This window comes from Phoenix dactylifera, chromosome 12, assembly GCF_051530095.1.
Source record: "Phoenix dactylifera cultivar Ajwa chromosome 12, Ajwa_hap1_PhDact_Kaust_v1.1, whole genome shotgun sequence".
Lineage (NCBI taxonomy): Eukaryota > Viridiplantae > Streptophyta > Magnoliopsida > Arecales > Arecaceae > Phoenix > Phoenix dactylifera.
Window position 1 is genome coordinate 4,016,878 of NC_143201.1, and position 13,684 is coordinate 4,030,561.

The window sequence follows — 13,684 nt, forward strand, 5'->3', positions numbered from 1 at the left end:
ATTATATATGTTATTTAACAGAAGATTACGACACAGATGAGAATTAACAAAAGACTTGAATGTTTTGGAAACTGACAAATGATGTTCGAGACCTAAAACTATCTGACTTCAAAACATAAGCAATAACATCAAATTCCAAAAGAACAAATCAAGATTAATTTTTTGCTCAAAAAATATAAATAAAAACATACAGAGCCTTCAGAAACCAATATTTTTCTATCTCTTCCCACATTCTCCCAACCCTATATAAATTCCATACACGAGAATACATCCAAAGTTCCCATAATTATCCAAACCAAGGAGCATTTTCCCAGAAACTCCACAAATCCGATCTCCATATATCCCAAATCTCCCATCATTTCAAACTCCTACAAAAAGATCCCATGCCCATTCCCCCCATTATGATCCCTCTACTCTCCATTCCACCCGCTCGGAAGGAAATTCCCAGAAGAATAAACAAATACAGAAATCCAAATCCACAAATTTCCCAATAAATCCATCTCTTTACCCCATCCCCTGCTTCAACAGTGGGGGATTCCCCCATTCCTGATTCCAACCGGAAAAACGGGAACTTTAACCGATTTCAAGCATCATTCCAAGAAGAAACACAAAGAAAATACGCAATGGAGATCAATTTCTGATGATAAAAAAGAAGGCCCTACCGACGACATGATCGACGACAAGAGACGCTCAGAGGCCAGAGATAGAAAAGCAGGCGCCGGGGGGCGGTCTCGCGAAGACGGGGAGGAGGAGGAGGAGAGGGAGGGCAGGGGGACAACAAAACGACAACACGTCGTCGGCTTTGATGGCCGCGTCGCCGTACCGGAAAAAACCGCCGTTTTGTTGCGAATCTTGCATGAGCAGTGCTGGAAAAAAAAAAAAAACTAATTTTGTTTTTTTTGGTAAAGATCCGACAGCCAACAAGGATTCGGTTTCCCACATGTTCAGTTGAAAAAAAACAGAAAAAGGTTGTCATCCACCGGTACTCACGGAAGCCCACCCGGAAAAAAAATCTCGTTATAAGGTCGCTCCCACTAAACCCGAGCCACCATCGCAATTAGGGCAGAAATCATATCAGCTATCAATTAGATACTAATATATTTATATTTATATTTATATTTATTTTTTAATCCTTTATCTATATTCGTTTAGAGTAAAATAGATATAAATATAAATATAAATAATATAGATATAAGCCAAATAATTAAATCTTATCACCACAAAATTAAAATATTATTTAAAATAATATAAATCAAATTAATAGCAAGTTAATATGATGATTCATTTTTTAAAAAAATATATGAATGCTACTTCAAATTAAATAAAATTATAAATATATCTGAATATTCAAATACGAATCGAATAGTTACCTATTCATATCCATATCCATATTAATACTAGAAGTGGTAGCAAAACCAAATGCAACTTGACGACATATGCATCAGTGTTTAACATAATGAGATAGAGGAGGTAGCCAACCAATCAGTTTAAACAGCAGGGGTTGAGGCAAGAGAACCGTCTGATGATAATGATCTCCTTTCTTTTTTTTTTTTTTTTTTGTGGCACTGTGAGGAAGTCTCGCTTGGTGCCTAATAGTTTTGTATATTTCTAAATATTAGGGCTTCACCATCCAAAAAGAGGAGGGCAAATTACTGCAGCATCAAGTTACAAGATACAAAATTTTAATTACAAGAGAGCTCCCAATTTCAATGTTCGACTCTATCAAATCAGACATTATATTTCATTTTGCCATTTCATCTCAACTTATACCATTTTGAAGCACAAAATATTCACAATCAACAAATTTGACTTGATATGATTTCAGCACCTCATCTTTCATTTTAATTCAAAAGTCAACAGCTGCTTTGACTTCACATATGATGCAATATGCCTAACCCTTGCTGCTACCATCAATGAAAGCACCATTGAAATTATTTGACATATTCTTCAGGCCACTGACCACTAAAAAACTACTCCCTGCAAACATTTTCACCAAAATCACAGGAGACCCACAGAACAAAACAACAAGGCAGAGGTCAAGGACCTCCTGTACAGATCATGCAAAGCATTAAAATAAAAATACATCCTCGCAAGGTTCAGACTCTTGTTTCTTACGCACATATGGTGATTAGAAATAACAAAATATTCAAGTAAAGACGCTTAAGTAGCTCAATATATTACAGGAAACAGCAGCATCTAAATTATTCATGGTGTTATATTTGTCGGTGAACTCATCACTTCTTCCGAGTCACCGCAGCAGCAATGCCCCCAACCAATAGGCCCACAGCGGTTGCAGCAATCCCTATGCCTATCACACCATCTGTTCCAATGACATAAGCAATTAACCTCTTTAGTAATTGAGATAGAAAGAAGCCAACGGATATAGGATCCATGGGGTTTTTCTCACCTTTGGCAATTCGATCTTCCACCACTTTTTTAAGACTCAGGGCCTGCCTCCAATCTGGTGCGATCTACAAAACCCATCATTATATAAGGGTAAATAAGATTCTAATAGAATCTAAAAACCTTAATGCTCTAATAAAACAAATGTTGAAGCATTATAAGTTCATGATTGAATCATGTTTAAGAAATAAAATTAAAACATTTGTTTTTATTTGGATTTCCTTGTAAGATGGTAATATATTTTTTTGAGAAGAAAAAACAAAGATCAACAATAAGAAAAATATTACCATACATCATTGAATAGAAGGTCATTAGTTCTACCTGTAAAAGAAGAAAAAATGAAAGGCATTCTGAGACCTGACCCAGGACATTCAGATCAAGTCCTAGACGGAGCACACTCAGACTAGCTATATTTGTGTTTGATCTTCTGGACCAAAAACAAACATATAAAGAAAATTATTTTGATAATCTTGGTCCTAGATGGAGGCACACTTAGTCTGCCTATATTTGTGTTTAATCTTCTGGATCAAAAGTAATTGTACAAAATAATTATTTTGTTAACCTTGGTGACAGCACTATATAATACAACTTCAAGAATGTGCGCCCATACACATCTCTCTATGTGTGTGTGTGTCCCATATTGATGATCCGAGTTATTAGATACTATATAATACAACTTCGAGAATGTTAGTGTACCTTTTATAGAGTAACATCTTTGGTTGAATTGGACGAGGGTGGTCCTATATTGATGATCCGAGTTATTAGATACTATATAATACAACCTCGAGAATGTTAGTGTACCTCTTATAGAGTAACATCTTTGGTTGAATTGGACAAGGGTAGTCCCATATTGATGATCCGAGTTGTCTACTTCTTTTATTCATTCCACGGACATTCCAGATAACACACTTCATTAAGAATTCAGAAGTGATCTACTATCTCTGAAATATACAAAAAATCATTTGATTTGAAGACTCCAAGCCTATGCATTAAGTGGTAAAAAATTGGACAAAGTTTAAATAACATGTATTATTCCGTATTATTTAAACTATTCGGATCACTTGATGCATAGGCTAGAGATCTCCAAATCATATGATTTTTGATGTGTAAGTAGTTTAGAACAAATAGATCACATCGAATAACTCAAATTATTAATGTTGGATCCATCATCTAATTCAAGAAAGGAGCAATTCTATAAGAGTTACAATAGATGTATGTTGAACTTGACCATATACATATATTGACCACTTGGTGCATAGGCTTGGAGTCTCCAAATCGTATGATTTTTAGTGCGTATGTAGTTTACAGATAGTATATCATATCCAATATCCAATTGCTTGGATTATCGACGTGGAACTCCCATGTCCGATCTAGACCTGATCAGATCTGAGTAGAGATCCACTCGTATAACCAATTCTATCCCTCCCTCTCTCTCTCTCTCTCTCTCCATATATATATATATATATACATATATATGAGAGAGAGGGAGAATTCCAAAAGAAGCAGATGCCACAAACAAAATTCAAATCAATGAATATTTAATTGCTTTAGAGTAGTATTCAACAGAATCAAAGTTAGCACCAAAACTAAAAGCCTGTACAACACATCAAACATTTACTGAGATTCCGATAGTTCTTATTATTTAAATTGTTTACTACCTCATGTATAACCTTGGTTTTAAGATGGTAAACCATACAACCTTCTAAGAAATGAACTTCAATTTCTGACAAGTTGTTAAACAAAGAAAAATATAAGAATAAGCATAATATCTACATTCATGACATGAGCATAATTTTTACATCAAGGCATGAACATAATATTTACATTCATTGCATGTGTACAGATCATATTAAACCTATAGTCCAAGACTATATTCCCCAACTCTCAATCTGTTAAACTATACTTTTAAATTTTGGAATATGTGTTTGCCTAGTACATACTAAGAGAAACAAAGTAATCTATACATGAAATATAGTGATCACTAGCCAATAAGATATGTGGAAGTTATTTAGATATTTGGATAGAAGAGGTGAAAGTTGAGGTTGACTTAATATGTTAATATACGCTTGTGAAAGAATGGGCACAATGAATTATTGGCAATTAGAAAGCACACTGAATTCACATGAGCGTGAATTGTTAACTGTCATACTCACATCAGAAATAAGGCTTTCAAGCTATAAACCATTAGTGTGATACAAGCCATCACATAATACCTAGCTTTACGGATAAAATGTGAGTTGTTTTCTTGTGTATTGGCACAGGTGCTATTCCAATATGAGGTGTCAATATCTTAAATTCTGAAAACATTGAACTAATGGCATTGGTATGGCTTGACCTTGGGCTTATAATGTTCAAAGTTTTTTTTTTTTTTTTTTTTGGCGATACGTCTCTAGGAAAAACCAAAGACCAAGAGACACATGACACAAAATAAACAAAGTTAAGCCAGCCTACAAATGAAACATTTCTTACAGAAGTGAATTCATTTATCAAAATTATGCATGGAGACAAGTGTCATATATGCATTATGCCATCGGAATAATGGTAGCATGGGCCCCCTTCTCTATCTGTCTCACTCTGGGGAAGCTCTTAGGTTAGCCTAAAATCTATACTAAACTAGGCATGGAATGACTTCTATCCAAGACTAGTTAGACCTTAAAGAATGGATCTAGGATAGAGATAGGACCAAGACAGTCTATTCAAGGGTTAACGGTAAATAAGTCAGTGTAAAGAAACCAAAGGTATACAGCGAGTGATTGCAATGGGAACATAAAGGTAGATAAGTCTATTTAAATCTATCCTTTGTTTGGATAAGAAAATGGAGAACCCAGTTTTCTCCCATGACCAGCTGGCACTAGCCAATGGGAGGGTGTTGTAGTACTGGCATGGGAAGCTAGTCATCCCTACCAAGTATCCCTCCAGAGCAATTATGATATTCAAGGACGATACATAAAAGTTCAGGGGAAAAGAGGTAAGAGTTATAATGTTAAGTAGGCAATGAAATTTTAAGATGTAGAAAGAAGACATATTTCATCAAAGCAATTTAAAAATAAAAAAAATAAATAGCTAATAAAATCTTTGTGGAAGAAATAAAAACAAGAGACAAATAGCATTGTGTAACTCATTAATCAAACATGAAGCATGTATCATTCACTAGAAAAAAAAAGAGCAGAAAATAGGACTCGAGTGATATAATATGAAGGCGAACATAATGAGATCACACCTCCAAACAGTGCTCCAGGAGCTGCCGACTTTTTGAATAGTCTCCATTTCTGTAATATCCAACAGCTAACAAATATAGCTTCTCTCTAGTTTGCAGTGGGCTGCTTGAACTGCCCAAGGAAGCTGCCAACACCAGGTTGTTCAGACTTCTCGGACATACCAGGATTAACAGGTTACCAATAATAATTGAACAGAAAGAAAAAAAAACAAGCAAGTGCAGACCATAAGAGAAAAATATTATAAGGAAAGATATTGAAAATTAGGAAAGAGACGATAGAAATGACGTTAGAATAAAATATTCCACCTTCAAGCATGGCTATTCCACGATTCACATCCTCAGCTTGTCTTGAATGAACAAGAGCCCAAGATAACCTCATAAGACTTTCACTCTTTTGTTCTTGGCTCCCACTCTCAGCAACCTCTCTCTCACAACCCTGTGCACATGGGAAACAAACATTTTTGTACATGGATGAAGGATAAATACCAAAACATACTGAAAGTGATCAGATGAAAAATAATACTGCCGAGTGTTGATTAATGAGAAATGAAATGATTAATATATATGAGAAAGGGAAAAAAGTCATAAATAAACACTAACATAATACCTATTTATATTAAACTTTCCAATGGTACCATTTAAAGAGATCTTTAAATAGACTGTGGGTGCATTTAGAGTATGCTGTGGTATATTTCACGAAACTACTAATATCCTAATTTCAAAATAAGAAAGACAGAAAAAGAGATCTAACTTATCACACATAGAAGGTAGTGGTGTCATAAGATCCATGCAGACATCATATTTTGAATGGTAATAACGTGATATGCCCATATATAATGATGACATCTTTAATCGCACCCCTCATTTTTTTTCCTTAGTAGAACAAGATGACAGACCCCCCAAACCCCCTTTTTCCTTCTGAAGACACACTTAGGTGCAGAGACACCTAACTAGTTTTCATTAAGTTAGTGAAAACAAACGTGCCAAAGTGACATAAACCAACAACTTGACCAGTATCAAACTAATTGATACTCTCTAACTTTACCATGGGCCTGTACCTATGCTAAATCAAATCAACATGGATACCTCAAGGTAGTAGATTTCCAAGAATCATGGACATTTCTTAAAAAGCTTCTAGTGGTATCAGGTGGCCGTGGCTATTCAAAACTGGGTTCTGAAAAATACCAAGACTAGCTTGAGATGAATTATTCATAAACTAGCATCTGTTGTTATTGCATTTCTTGAGCATTATGATAATTATCTTCTAATTTCTGCATGTCGAAGAACATTGTTTATTAGTAGAAGATTGTAAAGTTATGTTAGGTTAACCAAGTTGATCTAAAAGAGTTAAATAACTTTGTATAGCATATAACGAGAATTTTCATATGACAATCTCCACCAAACCTAATTTATTTTAGATATGTAACGATTTAAAAAGTCTCGATACCAATAGCGAATATGCTGAATTTCATATGCTGTACCATATGAGTTACATAAGCACAAACTTCTACATCTCAAGCGGCCGCATATGCTGAATCTGGTACAGGCTGCAACGATCCACAATAGGAAACAATCCGATGGCTTCATGGCAAAGTCATTTTTTTTCATGAAGAGGATGGCTTCAGGCAAAGTCAAGATCATTTATCAGCGCATTCTTATACGAAGAACAAACTGACACTACAATCACCACTCTTCCCGTTAAATGAAATTTCAGATTCGTAGATCTTTCAAACTAATCACATCCATTAATCATGATATGCATGCGAAAGATGAGTGCAGAAAAGATGCCCTAATTGCATCTAAGGACGAGGAATTTAACAATATCATAAAAGCTCCTAAATTAACAATAAATAAAAGAAATCAGAGTGCGAGAGGAGGTGAAATTAGGGTTTTGGGAGCGGCAAGCAAGGGATCTTACGGCGATGATGTCGCGATCGCACCAGGGGATGTTATCGCCGCCGCTGAAGAAGGAGCCGACGGACTCGAAGAACTTGCCGATCTTGGCGTCCATGGCCGAGCTGCTCTTCTCCCGGATCAAAAGCTAGGGTGCTTATGGGGTTCAGAGATCGGAGTGGGGTGGGATCTGGAGAGAAATGGACAAGGGAGAGACTTTGGGGCCAAGGAAACACCTGGGGGAAGGAGGATGGAAAGAGAGATGGGCCCCCCTGGGTCTGGGATATTCTCTTCTGCGTTCGGCTGTCATCGTTTGGACGCGTGAAGGATGGCCCGCTGAGGCTGAAATTGGGTTGGGTTGACCGGACCGATCTACTTCAATTAGACTAGATTCATTTTGGAGGACCCATGAGGTTGGGTCGAATTCTAAAATTAGGCCCGTTTTATTTTTCGGGCTTGATCCGATCTGATCTATATTATCTTTAGGTTAATTTTGGATCGTTTACCCAACGATTCAATCCGGTCGACCCAAACCCGAATTATCTATTTTAGACATGCAGGCCCACAGGCTGCAAGGGATTATCCGATCGCTCGATCATTTCGTCGCTTCGCCTCCATGAGGAATGAGGGCCTGAGGCCCAATCGTTCTTCACTCTTCAGTCTTCACTGCTTCTAGCTTTCAGGCTTAGGCGGTTCTCCGTGACGACTGAGGCGCTGCTCGGTGAGGGAGGTCAAGTGCATGATCCAGATGTGGGGCATCTTGTGCATGGTGACGAGGGCGCGCTCGAAGGTGTTGTTGAGAGACGAGGAGGAAATGGACAAGGTTGAGACGCTCGCGGAGGTAGGCGTGCCAGAGCTTGTAGGATCCCGAGAGGGCCTTGAGGGTGCGCTTATAAATCAGCGACTGTTTATTGAAGGGGGCGTCGACGCAGGCCACTAGGTAGCGCCACCGCAGCTTCAAGTTGAAGGGGGTGCAGAGGATCTCCTCCGTGTAGATGAGGTCGTCTTCGTAGAGGTCCGGTGAGATCCCCACCCCCAACGTCGGCATCGTCGTCCCCGTCGCCATCGATGAGAAAACATAGGGGATAGATGGTGGGGATGGGATGAAGAGAAAGAAGAAAATAGATTAGGGGAAAGACAGAGAGGAGGACTAACGGATCACCGTGTCGGAGAACCGCCGGCGATGGATGGGATCGACGAAAAGGGATGGACACAAATGGGCTGAGAGGAGGCTGGTGGCAGAGAGATAAGTGACGAAGATATAATAGGACGAGTGATGAACTGCATCAAGTGTTTTTTAAAGCACTGATAAATTGTGAAATGCCCGCTTAGATTTTCACATCTCTTCAGCAATTAGCATGCGTTAATACAAGGCTAGATCCAAACTGCACCCAACCCAGATCCGGACTCCCGGACTCGAATCAGACTGAATATTTTGGATCGGATCCAGATTATACATGGATACAACCCAACCCGAATGGTCTATTGGGTCAAAAATTGTAGCTGTGGATCCGACCATACCCGATTTTTTATTGGGTTGGGTTTGGGTCCAAAATTAAAATCTGAACAAGAAATTAGGTTGGATCGGAGTCACTCAAGACTTGACCCAACCCGAACCATTTGTACCTATTGATGTCACGGGTAACCGCTCGGTTGAACAGTGGATCGTTGGGTTACAAATGGATTGGATCAGCCACGACCTAACTCGGTCCTCACTTGGTTAGATACTTAGATCCCAACCAATTCGTATGGAATATAAGTTAGCTTAAAAAAAAAAATTGACCCTCTGAAAGAAGAGTCTTGATTTTTTTTTTTTTTTAGCTCGGCCCAATATGATTTATATAATATCTTGGTGTGGTTGGATCTAATCTAGTTTGGGCCTGATCTAACCCAACCCAAAAACCTAAATCACATAAAGCCCTATCCTTTCTATCCTCCTAATTTATTAAATAAATAATTATTTAAACTAAATCCTCCATTGAATTACTCTCTTGTTATTTACCTTAACAAACATATCTCTTCTCACCTATTTCAGTTAAATATAATTTATGCTGATGGATTTTTATTTATAATGCTCTCAACTATATCAATATATAAATCTATAAATATTGCAGTTTGCATGCATATATCCTAAAAATGATGAATTTCTTATATGAAACTAAAGGTTTTTTTTGACAAAACAATTTTCTCATCTAATTTAATAATCTTTGGTTAGATTACAGGTGCCTTTGCCTGGGAAAAAAAACAAACCTAGTATAAATAAGAGGTTCATCCATTTATCCTTACATGGTTATATTATGTTCGGTATTGACAACTTTAACCAAAACAACTATTCATTATTTACACATATTTTACAAGCTATCAAAGTGGGCAAAACTATACCAAGAATTTAAACAGACCAATGATTTTTTTTTTTTTTTTGGGTACTTCAATAGCCACTTTAAGATTTATGCTGATAAAAAAAATTAGAATGCTTTGAGAGCTGTGCAAGACGCATGAAAGGCTGCTAACAGATTTGAGTTGTATTTTTGGCATGAAAAAATAATTTATTTTTTTTAATATATTAATTTATGGATAGCTCTTTGTGTGGATCTTAAGCTTTGAATGCTTCGTCAGATTTTAAAGCGGCCATTGCACGATCCATAGATTTAGAAGGTTATTTCTTTCTCGGTGCAACCTGAGCCCATACCTAACGACGAATACACGGCGGGGCCGCCGCCAAGGCGGTAGCTCAGTTGGAATGGAGCTTGGCTTCTAACCAAGTGGTTCCAGGTTCGAAACGCGCGGGCGTCGATTAAATGTGGGGACCGGATGCCCCTAGCCTGGACACGGGGTCTAGAAGTGCTACTGGTCGGCTGGTAGCCTTAGTGGTGCCATGTGTGACGTACTCACACGTGGTTCTCGAGCCGGAGCCCAGAGGGGTAGCCGAGCCGGGGTCACGGGTGGGGAGGGTATGAGTAATATATGGCTGGGGCCTGGTGAGCTGGGCCTATACCAAACGGCCATTCTGCCCGAATCGAACATAGTCCTGGCGGGGACGGGGCCCGGTTGGGGTTGTTACGCGGGGTGGGCTTGTCCCTCCCCCCTACCCCCTTTTTTTTCAGAAAAAAAAAAAAAAAAAATACACGGCGGGGCCCACAGATGAAGCCGAAACCACTGGTCTGCACTTGGTCGGAGCGCCATGCAGGTACAAGCGGTGCTCTCCGCCAACCTTCTACCTGCCTCGCTTCAAAGCAGAATCTGAAAAGAGAGAGTGCTTTTTTTTATGCGGACAGAGAGAGTGCTTATCAAAAGAGGGAGGGAGAGCTCCCCATCTCCGCGTGCCTCAGAAACTTATTTTTCTAATATAATGGAGGCAAATAACGAAGAAGCCGAAGCCCCCCCTCGCCATCCCTCCAATGTTGCAGCGCCAAGACCGAGACGACCCACCCCCGACCATCCTCCCTACGCCGAGGTATGAATGATATCTATTTCTTTCGTTGCTATCACCTCTTCCTTCTTTTTAGTCCCACATCGTTTGTGTTCTTGATGTGGGACTCCTGGATTAGTAGATGGTTCGGGTGGCGCTGCGAGAGCTGGCGGAGGAGGGCGGCTCCTCGGAGGCCTCCATCTCCCGCTACATCCAGTCCAGGTACACTCAGCTCCCTCCCGGCCACTCCAGGCTCCTCCCTTACTACCTCGGCAAGTTCGTCGCCGCCGGCGACGTCTCCATGCCTTCTCCCAATCGCTTTGCCCTCCCCCCAATTCCTCCTTCCCCTCCTCTCTTCCTGCCTCGCCACTATCCCATTCCAACCCCCAATCATCATCCTAATAACCCTAACCCTCGTCGATCGTCCTTTCGGCAAAAACCCGCCGGTCCTCAAATTCCGCGCCGCCGTGGGAGGCCACCTAAGAGGAAAAAGGCCGCCGCCCCCTCTGGCTCCGCCGCCGGATGCCTTATGCTTCCTCCTTGGCCAACAACAAGCCCATGTCATGTAACGGATTCGAGCGCATCGCCGCCGCCGCGCCGGGGAAGGGGCAGGCCGCGTAAGAACCCTGAGACGAAGGCTCCGACTCCCGCTGTGCCGGCGACTGTTGGTGAGCCGGTTCCGAGGCCGCGGCTGATCATTCGGCTACGAAGCAAACCTTCCAACCCCATGCCTGATACTGCTGCTGCTGCTGCTGCTTCCGAGATGACGACGGTGATGCAGTCGGAGCTTTCCGAGCCCGATGTCGAAATGCTGCATATGGATCAAATGCAGCCAGAGCCAGAGGGTGGTTTGTTGCTGCTACAGCCTGAGTCTGAATTTTTGCTGCCAGCTCAGGAGCCACCTGAGAACAATGAAGATCAATCACTGCCAACTTCAGCAAAGCCCGAGACCAGGAAAGATCGATCGGTGCCAGCGACAATTAGGCTCGAATCCATAGAGGAGTCATCGCCGCCGGCCGTTCAGGCTAATGCGGAGTCACTGTTTCCGGCCAGTGTGCACCTTAAGCCAGAGCCTAGTGAGGAACCATTGGCATCTGCCCAACTGCATATTGAAGCGAAAGAACTAAAAGAATCAATGTTGCCCCAGGTTTCAGCGTATTCCGAACCTTGCAAGGAATTGCTGGTTTTGGACCCAATGCGGGCCGAGCTAGAGGAAGAGTTGTTGCGGCTCCTCCCGCTGCAATCTGAGACTGAATTAGAGTTGTGGCCGCCGCCAGGCCCTGCACAGTCTGCGCTTCATGAAGAACCAATGCTGTCAATCTCTGCACAGCCTGAGACTGAAGAGCAACTGGCACTGCCAGCCCCATCGAGGATGGAGCTTATGGAAATCTCATCACATCTAGCACCAGAGCAACCTGAGTCTATTGAGGAGACATTACTGCAGCCGGAGCTAGATGAGGAATATTTGCCACCTGCCCTACTTCTGCCCGAGCCCAAAGAAGAGCCGTTGCTGCTACCTTCCATTCGGATAGAGCCCAGAGAAGAGCTTTTGTCATCGGCCTCCATAGAGCCTGAGGTTAAAGAAGGGTCATCCCCTCCTGCTCCATTCCCTGCTGCGGAGAAGAGCGAGAAGAGCGGGCATTCTAGTAAGCACAGAAGAACTCATGCTAAACATAGGAGACTCTGGTTTGAATGTTGAGAAGGAGAATGGCCTTCTTGTCCCTCTTCTTCTCTGTCTTGTGCTGTTTATGAATTTGCTTAACTATCTGCTTCTGTTAAGTTTATATGAAACTGCTGACATTGCCTCTGCTTCTCTACTTTTTCATTTATCATGCCATGGTCCAGTTGGTTTGGCTTGTGAGGCTGATGCAGCAAAGTTGATGGCACTTTGATTGGATAAAAGAACGGCCTGGAGGGATCATACTCGGCTTAACTCTCCTGGGTGAGTGAGGTTTGGTAAGGGAAGACATTTTTTAACAAGAGCCATGCTAGAATTCTGACTAGCTAGTTGCTTATCATTGCTGCTTCCAGTCAGGTAGAAGAATTCACTTCGATAGCGGATGGTTATGATTCTTCAATCCAAATAGTGAGATGCTAAGAATAAATAGATAGGAAGATGATCATAGTTTAATTGAGCAAGCCTCATTAAACAGGGTTTAGTCTCCAAGTAATCGTACTTTGGGGCAGTGGGCCAAGTGCCTAGGTGGCAGTGGCCTAGCCCTGTTTTAAGGGTTATTGTTATTTTAGTAGTGCTCTTTTCTTGTTATGCGCCAATTGACATGGCAAGGAAATGGAGGCTCGAAGGAGCATGAAGTCTCAAGCTTCCATATCATCTCAGACAATTTAATTATTATTATTATTATTTTCACTTGTATGAAAGCAATCTTAGATTTACATGATCTGTCGATGAGGACAAAAACTAATATTTTGAGGGTTTGGTGCCTTCATCTACATGAGCATGAAGTCTCTTATCTGAAGACAAAGTAACATGGTTGTAATGGAAATTCTGAAAATTTGATCCTCTGATGTCAAAAGTCCAGAATGTTAAGAAAGTTTAAGAGGAGATTCTAGATGATTTTGAAGAACATTAGTTGCATTAATATTGATAAATAGATTGAATATTAATTTTGCAAAGAAAAATTTGCAATTTCCTATTATAAGGGAGAAACAAGAATGTTCGATCGATGAGAGCTTCACTGACCGTATCGTAAGCAAGAGATGGCTAACGGTCTGTCTATAATGCTCTAGAAACTAGTAGATGA

General features: G+C 40.6%; 2 protein-coding genes across 3 annotated transcripts; one reads left to right on the forward strand and one right to left on the reverse strand.

Moving 5' to 3' along the window:
- Positions 1-2,019: 2,019 nt before the first annotated feature.
- Positions 2,020-7,774, reverse strand: BIGYIN (Tetratricopeptide repeat (TPR)-like superfamily protein). Its single transcript, XM_008800879.5, has 5 exons — positions 7,539-7,774; positions 5,927-6,056; positions 5,624-5,745; positions 2,408-2,471; positions 2,020-2,320 (listed from the first exon to the last, which is right to left on the reverse strand). The coding sequence occupies exons 1-5, from the start codon at positions 7,629-7,631 to the stop codon at positions 2,235-2,237; spliced, it is 495 nt and encodes a 164-aa protein (XP_008799101.1). The 5' UTR covers positions 7,632-7,774; the 3' UTR covers positions 2,020-2,234.
- Positions 7,775-10,635: 2,861 nt separating this feature from the next.
- On the forward strand, positions 10,636-12,739 carry LOC103713851 (uncharacterized). Of its 2 annotated transcripts, none has more exons than XM_008800894.6 (2): positions 10,636-10,967; positions 11,065-12,739. In XM_008800894.6, exons 1-2 carry the CDS (start codon positions 10,779-10,781, stop codon positions 12,619-12,621), a joined length of 1,746 nt encoding a protein of 581 aa, XP_008799116.5. In that variant the 5' UTR covers positions 10,636-10,778; the 3' UTR covers positions 12,622-12,739. The 2 variants fall into 2 exon arrangements, with proteins under 2 accessions (XP_008799116.5, XP_038971787.3); XM_039115859.3 differs by having other exon boundaries at positions 10,712-10,967; positions 11,062-12,739.
- The last annotated feature ends 945 nt before the right edge of the window (positions 12,740-13,684 follow it).